Source organism: Physeter macrocephalus, chromosome 11 (assembly GCF_002837175.3).
Source record: "Physeter macrocephalus isolate SW-GA chromosome 11, ASM283717v5, whole genome shotgun sequence".
Lineage (NCBI taxonomy): Eukaryota > Metazoa > Chordata > Mammalia > Artiodactyla > Physeteridae > Physeter > Physeter macrocephalus.
In genome coordinates this window covers 45,618,673-45,627,638 of record NC_041224.1, presented here as the reverse complement: position 1 = coordinate 45,627,638, position 8,966 = coordinate 45,618,673, and the positions used below count along the sequence as shown (strand labels likewise).

Sequence of the window (8,966 nt, the reverse complement as noted above, 5' to 3'; positions counted from 1 at the left end):
GATCTTCTCGGACTGGGGCACGAACCCGTGTCCCCTGCATCGGCAGGCGGACTCTCAACCACTGTGCCACCAGGGAAGCCCGTGCCACATCTTCTTTATCCATTCATCTGTTGATGGACACTTAGGACTCTTCCATATCTTGGCTGTTGTAAATAGTGCTGCTGTGAACATTGGGGTGCATGTATCCTTGTGAATTCGTGTTTTCATTTTCTTTGGATATATACCTAGGACTGCAATTGCTGGATCATACTTATATCAGTTTTTAAACAGGGATAGTTAACTCTTTACCTTGAAAACTCTGTTTTTCAGTGAACTCTAAACTCTAGGATAGAGGAGCTCAGCTATTGGCATCTGCTGGTGTTCTGGGGCCACTTAGGAGTGATCATTTCAAGCAGGGGCTTGGAGAGCCAGCCTGAGGCCAAGTCACTTTGACCCCTTTGCAGTCCTCATCAGCCCTCACCTGCAGCTCCTTTTGGTCCCTGGTCAGCTGACTGGGGAAGACTTGGTCCTGTCACAATCCTTGAGAGGCTCAGAGGTGCCACAGTCAGTGGGCACGCTTCTAGTCAGTTTAGGCTACACCTCTGAGATTCTCTTTACATAAGATTTCTGGTTGCAATTTGCTTCTTCCAATGTATTTTCCTGGCCTCTTAGGAGGACTGTAGTTTTTTTTTTTTAATCTGAAAACAAAGTTTAAAAGTTTGTTAATACCTGTAAGAAAAAATGAAACAAAAACCTACTGGGGGGCTTCCCTGGTGGCACAGTGGTTGAGAGTCCGCCTGCCGATGCAGGGGACGCGGGTTCGTGCCCCGGTCCGGGAAGATCCCACATTCCGCGGAGCGGCTGGGCCCGTGAGCCATGGCCGCTGAGCCTGCGCGTCCGGAGCCTGTGCTCCGCAATGGGAGAGGCCACAACAGTGAGAGGCCCGCGTACCAGAAAAACAAAAAACAAAACAAAACAAAAAACAAAAACAGAAACCTATTGGGAATATGACTCTCTTCCTCAGGATCTTCCCCTTTGTGCTATAAAAGCAAATCATAAAATGGACTGAGTTGACAGCCCAGCAAGTGGGAAGATTATTTCGTAAACTCACAGAGCTCCTAGGATGGCTTCAATTCCGACTGGGCCCCTGTGAGCTGTGTAGGGCTGGTCTAGGCTCTGTATCTCTCTTCGGTTATTTTTCTTGGGCTCAATTGAGCAGTCGTCGTACAAGGAATTGGCTTTCTGTGGCCTTTTGGGCACCTGGGTTTGCTGCAGTTTATTCTAAAATGATTGAAGAGCTGGACCCTTTCACATATTAAATGGCTATTAATTTAATAGCCATTTAACTGGTTTATTAGGACTAAGCCAGACTGCTCCAAGGCTCCTTGGTTCGAGGCAGGGGACAGGACTTAGCAGAATGTGCCACGGTCTTTGCTGTGTGAAGAGGCCCCCTTAGGGGACCACGTGGAACCGGGGTGGCTTGGGGGATACACGACACCCACCAAGCATTGAGTCTTTACGTTTAGCCTCCCTCTCCTGTGCGTCCTCGGAGTGACCCCTGTAGAGCCACACTTCTCTGATCAGAAGGTGTAAGAAGCTGCCTTAACCTAAGGGGACAGAAAGTCTGCTAACCAGAAGACCATTGTCCTCACAATAGGTCTTAACTTGGTTCTTCCTTTCTGAAGGAAGAACCTCTTATTTCCCAAATGATCTGTAGTTCTACTTCAGGGTAAAGCCTTTAGAGACGGTTCAAAATTTTCTCTTGCTGCGTAGACTTCTTGAAAAAAGTTTTGAACTGAAAACGCAAGACTATGAGAAGCAGATCCGGTTTTTGAAAGAAGAAATGAAAGCTCTCAAAGATGAGAAAATGCAACTGCAGCATCAGCTGGAGGGAGAGCGGGTCACCTCTGATGGCCTGAAAGGGGAGGTGGCCCGGCTGAGCAAGCAGGCAAAGGTAGGAGCGCCTCACTCCCCCACAAGCTCTTTGGCTGACTCGTCTGACCTGCACGAGAGGGAGGAACTTCACATCCCCGCAGGGTCAGCTAACAGCACCCATGTGAGGGCAGAAAGCCACAGGACCCCGGTTCCTCCAATTCTTCCAAGTATAAACCCCCCTGCTGCCTTTGACTTAGCAATACTGTTTTTTTACGTTTTAAAAGTCAGCTTTCTAACTTTATAAAAATTACATTTACATAAAGTTGTTCAAGTATGTTGACCCAGAGAATACTTCCATATTAAATTATAAATTGATGTGAATCCCTGTTATATAATCCATCATGTTGTATATCTGTTAATACCGGTATTAAAATTAAATGACCATATCAGAATCTTCCATTTTAAAGTGTTACCAGATAATCTACACAAGCAGTGGTCCGTGCCTGGACGATCAAGGTTTAACTAAATTCCTTCCCCATTGGAAAATACAAACCTGTTTGTCCCTCCCTTCTCCAAGGCAGACCATTTTAGTGTAAGGTTGGAAAGCTTTTAAGCTTCCACTAGATATGTGAGACACATGTTAGTAGAATAATTGTTAGGATTACACAAATATCCTCTGTAATCATCAAGGAGTACCCGTGCATAGTTTAGAAGGTGTGTCATGGAATCATACCTGGGTTGCCTCTGAATTTCTTAGCAGAACTGCCAGTATTCTCTGGGCCCTAGTTTCCGATTGTTTGAAAGTAGTAGATTGGACTGTGGAATCTGGAAGGACCACATATGCCTATGAGTCCTGCATTCTTAGCAGCCACGTAAGACTGATGTCAATCTGGGAGTCACGTCATCTGGCTGCAGTCTATATCTTGGGAAATCATGTGGCTGCCCTTGGAGTACGGCACCAATATTTGTCACTCGTTTCCTCTTTGGTAGCTAAAACTATGGTCCACACTCTCCAATGTGGTATATTCAGGAGATTAGTCTGATTTTCAAAGAAAATAAACCCATTGTCATCATGATACATGTTATAATAAGCCTATAAGTAAATACAAATATGACTTGGAACATTTACTGAAACATTACCAAGAGTCGGGCTTGAGGGTGGATAGTCCTGGGTCCCCTGTCAGCTGTCCATGTGGCCCTGAACGTGCCGTGTAACGCTTATGCAGCTTCAGTTTTCTGATCTCTAAGAGGTCATTCTACTCACCTTGTAAGCCTGTTACAAGGATGAGGTCGTGTATGTAAAATGATCAGTAAATGCCAACTTGATCTCCCTTTTCACCCCCTGTGGAAACGAGCTTTAACCTTTAAACACTTAGGCTAACTGAGAAAATATCCAGGAAGGGTTATTCACCTCTGAACAGTTCCCATAGCTACAAAAGCACAAACCTGAGCTCACAGATGAACAGAGGCAGAATACAGCCTCTTCCCCACAACCAGAGCTGCCCCTCTTGGACCCAGGTCATGCCCTCACTGCCAACTCCCAGACTTCCAGGGCATGCCTCCAGGGCATGCCCTGCCCCTGCCGCTGGGCCACATCTAAACGTAGCTGGAGCCCAGACCCTTGACTTTGCCCACTTCCTTGCATCCAAGATTTCATCATACAGTGAGAGAGAACTTAGCCCCTGTGCTTGACTTCTCACAGCTCCTTCCCTTCTCCCTCCCCTCCCCAAGCTTGTAGTAAGTACTTATTTTTTCCCTTTTTATAGTAGGGAAGCTAATTCTATTGCTACAACCAAGTACATCTGGGAAGCACAGTATTTTAGGTAGTTAAATAAGGCTTTAAGGCCAAGCTTTATGGGCAGTGATGGTTTAACAAGATTTTAACTGAGAAACTGCAGTTAGGACAACTTGCATAGATAAATAATACAGTAATAGTGTTCCCTTTGTCTGATGTAAATCATGATAGCTGTTTTTTCTTCACCTGGTTCCATCCTTGCTGGGATTCAGACAATCTCTGAGTTTGAAAAGGAGATAGAGCTACTTCAGACACAGAAGATAGACGTGGAAAAACATGTGCAGTCCCAAAAACGGGAAATGAGAGGTAACGAAAATATGAGTCACTGAGTCCATTGGGGTGCAGGCTGAATTTATCATAGGTGTCACTGCTAAGGCTGTGTCCTTTGATTGCTCTGAGGCTGGTTAGTTAGTTGGTTGGTTGGATAGCTGGTAAGTTAGTCAGCTGATGAGATGGTTAGCTGGAGAGTCTGAAGGGCTAGAGAACTGGGTCCTTAAAAAGGAAATGGGAAAAGAGAAATTAGCCAAAAATGTAATTTATAGCAGTTCTGCCTTTTTCTCTCAGAAAAGATGTTGGAAATCACCAAACAACTTCTTGAGAGCTACGACACTGAAGATGTAAGAAGCAGGTAATCGGTTTTGCATTACCAAGCATTTAAGAAAAGGTAGCACATGAAAGAGATGATTTTCTTACCCTCCTCATGTTGCAGGCTCTCTCCGGAAGATTTGGAACATTTAAATGAGGATGGAGAACTTTGGTTTGCTTATGAAGGACTAAAGAAAGCAACACGGTAAGAAATTTCCCTCAGGTTCTTTGTGATTTTTCAGAGATAATGTACTATTGGAAACTCAAAAGTTTATCTTTCATAGATTTGATAGACAAAGTAAATTCCTTACAGTAGAATGGTCTAATAATCCCTGGAAATATTTCTTTGAAGATTGAGCAAATTAGTTTAATAATGAAGAACAATCTCTCTGTGGGATAACTGGCCAAGTAATAAAACCTATAACCTGTACAATGAAAACTGACTATATCAAATAAGTTAGCCAGTGTTGCTATAGATATATAAATATGTTTATTTATTTATTTAATTTTTGGCTGTGTTGGGTCTTCGTTGCTGTGCACGGGCTTTCTCTAGTTGTGGCGAGCGGGGGCCACTCTTCGTTGCGGTGCGCGGGCTTCTCATTGCAGTGGCTTCTCGTTGCGGAACACGGGTTCTAGGCACGCAGACTTCAGTAGTTATGGCACGTGGCCTCAGTAGTTGTGTACGGGCTTAGTTGCTCCGCGGCATGTGGGATCTTCCCGGACCAGGACTCGAACCCGTGTCCCCTGCACTGGCAAGCGGATTCTTAACCACTGCGCCACCAGGGAAGTCCCTACAGATATGTTTAAATTTAAGGCGTTTGCTTTTTTAAAAATTAGTAAACTATTTTTAGAGCAGTTTTAGGTTCACAGCAAACCAAACAGAAAGTACAGAGGTTTCTCATATACCTCCTACCCCTACACACGCACAGCCATTATCAACATCTCTCACCAGAGGGTACATCTTTTAAAACTGATGAACCTACGCTGACACATCATTATCACCCAGAGTCAATAGTTTACCCTAGGGTTTACTCTTGGTGTCGTACATTCTATGGGTTTTGAAAAATGTATAATAACATGTATCTTTATCATTGTTGCATCAAACAGAACATATTTTTTAATTATTAGAGTAAAAATATAATTTTAATAATGTCCAAAATAAAATTTCTTATCATTAACTGCATGTTAACACCACATAACACTTCCTAACTAGCTAGAAGGAGTTTATAATTATATGTTCCTAATTCCATAGCCTGTAACCTTGTGTACACAAGTAAACTTTATGTGCTTAGCGCCTGGCTCTTAATTGTGGGTTTTCATAACTGCTGCAGAAGTACACGCTCAGAGTCATCAGCAGAATAAAGACTGTGCAGTTAACTTCTTGACCCCTCCTCTAACAGCATTTTGGAGAGCCATCTCCAGTCCCAGAAGGATTGCTACGAAAAGGAGATTGACGCTCTGAACTTCAAAGTGGTGCATCTAAGTCAGGAAATCAACCACCTGCAGAAATTATTTAGAGAAGAGAATGACATCAATGAAAGTATCCGTCATGAAGTGACCAGGCTAACATCAGAAAACATGGTATGGTCTCAGCCACGAGCCCCAGTCGTGGCCATTATTCTGGAGATGTTATGCATTAGTGGAGTAAAATTCAGTGTCTCAGCTGTAAAACATTCCATTTCCCAGGAGTGCAATAGCTGGTTCAGAAGATAAAACTATAAAATTACCCCAGGCTGGAAAGCATTTTAAGAGGGTTTACCATAGGATAGGTCCAAATTCTGAGATGTGTGTGCTCTCAAATCTATCCATTTAAAATCTAGCCCTAACCCTTTGGCAAGTAACAAAAAGCATTAAGGTAAAAAGGTACCTCTTGAGAGGGGTGTGCATTCAGAAGGTCAGTTGCCCTGCTCATGCCACTCATCTCAGTGTTGCAACAGCTTCCTTCTTCCGTGATACCTGTTCTTTCCCACCGCATTTGTCTCATCCTTTCTTCTCACTCACGTCTACGGGCATGAAGAAATACCTTAGGAACCTTCTCAACAAAAACAATCCTTTCTTAACCCCACACCCCTTGCAGCCACCACCCCATTTCTCTGGGGGACTTGGCCGCACTTCTCCATGCCACCTGGCTGTGATTTCTCCACTCACCTTCCGTTTACTCTGTGGCCACCCCGTTCTGTGGGCTGCCCCTCCCACTAACTGAATCTGCCTGCACAGGGCTGAGCACAGAGCGTTCCTTTCCACCCTTGTCTTAGTCACTCAGCAGCACTTGGTGATGTAATGACTCCCTCTCCCTCCTTTCTGTTCTGCTGGCTTCCAGGACACTATGGTCTCCCAGGTTTCTCATCCCGCCTCGCTGGCTGCTGCTTCTCTACTTCTTTACTGGCTCCTCCTCCTCCGCCTAGGCTGGAAGCATTAGGAAATCTCAGTGCTGTGTCAACACGTGAGCATATGTACCCCTGGGCACAGCGGACGTATAGAACGGTAGTTAAGGACCTGCACGTCTTTGTTTATTCCTTGGGTGATGCTTTAATGAGGAATTTGCAGTGAAATCCAGTTGCACAATCAAACAAGTATTTTTCATTTGGACTTCAGAGGCACGAGTGTTTTCATAAACTTGCACAATAGAAAAACTCTCCGTACGTGACTAGGGGTGGAAATGATGGACATTTAAACAAATGTTAGCTAGACAAAGACAGAGGATTATGAAACATATTGGATCATTCCAGACCTCTGCTAACAGAGCCGTGTGCAGCCTGGAATTCAAAGGGCACGGTAGGACCCCTTTGAGATGATTCTCTTGTTTCTAGATGAGGAGATGATGTCTCTGGGCCTGGACCAAAGAGACTGGCTGCCATTTCCTCACATCATCCCTCCCTCAACTCAGCAGAGAATTCCCATATGCCCTCCCAGATGTACACTTCCTTCTCTCCAGGAGACCTGGGAGATGTGGAGGGTTGTAGCTATCTGAGAACCGCTCACCCTGAGCATGCTGGTATTTCTTGTGACTATATAGGTCTTGAGGTAAAAAAAAAAAAAAAAAAAAATTCCGTCAATCCAGTCTGTGCTTTGGCTAGCCCTCTTACACAACTATACTAGATGTATGTTCCATGGGGTTAATGACCTAGACAGTTTAGTTTGCTTCTGAGCAGCTCTGAGATTTTAAAGTTTATACATGAAAGTATTCTAGTATTTCTAATTCTTCTCTAAAGATGATCCCAGACTTTAAACAGCAAATTGCAGAACTGGAGAAACAGAAGCAAGATCTTGAAATCCGCCTAAATGAACAAGCTGAAAACATGAAAGGTAACTGGAACCCTCATGAAGCTGCTTTTAGAAAATGGTTTCCTGTATCCAGGAAATGACCAAAAAATCATCATCAAACTGATTCTCCATGGAGCCAGGCAGGTGACATAAATGTGAGAAGTGGGCTGGGTGGACAGTACATTAAGGTTCATAGGCATTTAAAGGCGGCAGCTGCCTTCAGGGTCCATTGATTGTTGGCAAGTAAGAATTCGGGCCCCAGTATTGCTTGATGTTCCTATTTTTAAAGAAAAACCAGAAATCCAGGTTTTTGTGTGAAATATCACAATTTTTAAATAATGGCTTGAAAAGTTTTGTTTGTTTGTTTGTTTTTGCGGTACGCGGGCCCCTCACTGCTGTGGCCTCTCCCGTTGCAGAGCACAGGCTCCGGACGCGCAGGCTCAGTGGCCATGGCTCACGGGCCCCGCCGCTCCGCGGCACGTGGGATCTTCCCGGACCGGGGCACGAACCCGCGTCCCCTGCATCGGCAGGCGGACTCTCAACCACTGCGCCACCCGGGAAGCCCGAAAAGTTTTTAAACACTGTTCAGACCACATAAAAGCTAATCTGTAGCTGGGTACAGTTTAGAACCCCTGATAGCTGAAAATATGAAAATATGACCAAACCCAAATCAGAATGCAGTGACATGGCCACCAAAGGACTGATAGTTCTTCTCATTGTAGGAAAACTAGAAGAGTTGTCTAATCAGTTGAATCACAATCAGGAAGAGGAAGCAATGCAAAGAAAGTAAGTATCATCGTGCATGTACCTCAGGTTCACATTCATGTAATGCTTTTCTGAAATTGTGTGTGATACCAAAGAAAGGTTATTAAACCAAAAAAGCAAGGTGTTAATTAAGATATATAATTTGTTAGCATTCAAGTGTGAAGAAAAGAAATACTTGTGTACACACACACACACCCTTCTCTGGGAGAGTGTATGTGAAATGAAACAAAACATTGGTTGCCTGCAGGGAGGGTAACTGGGTGGCTGGTGCACAGGGGAGGAAGGAGACTTACTTTTCACTGTAGACTTTTATACCCTTAGAACATTATGCCATATGCATGAATTATCTCTTCAGAAAAAATTGATTACGTAAGATCATGTGAAAGAGAACAGTTTCTCTCTCAGCAGACCACTTAGGGTAAGGCTTAAAATCCATGTTGATAGAGAATCTTCATCGATAAACACCCCAGATTACATCCTGACCAACAGAGGGCCTGGTAGATCCTTGTGAGGAAAATGTTTTGCCACCAGCTGGTTGAGATACTTTTTTTTAAATGGTGAGGTTTTTTGTTTTTTGGGTTTTTTTTTTAACATCTTTATTGGAGTATAATTGCTTTACAATGGTGTGTTAGTTTCTGCTGTATAACAAAGTGAATCAGCTAAACGTATACATATATCCCCATATCCCTTCCCTCTTGCGTCT

At 43.9% G+C, this 8,966-nt stretch overlaps 1 protein-coding gene across 1 annotated transcript in view; it reads left to right on the top strand.

The window, feature by feature from the left end:
- MYO5C (myosin VC) overlaps positions 1-8,966 on the top strand; it is a 111,101-nt gene that overhangs the window by 69,332 nt on the left and 32,803 nt on the right. Inside the window, exons 25-31 of the mRNA XM_024128939.3 lie at positions 1,753-1,933; positions 3,862-3,955; positions 4,214-4,277; positions 4,359-4,439; positions 5,635-5,815; positions 7,447-7,540; positions 8,221-8,284. Coding sequence (XP_023984707.1) covers positions 1,753-1,933; positions 3,862-3,955; positions 4,214-4,277; positions 4,359-4,439; positions 5,635-5,815; positions 7,447-7,540; positions 8,221-8,284 — 759 coding nt within the window. The remainder of the gene's footprint in view (positions 1-1,752; positions 1,934-3,861; positions 3,956-4,213; positions 4,278-4,358; positions 4,440-5,634; positions 5,816-7,446; positions 7,541-8,220; positions 8,285-8,966) is intronic.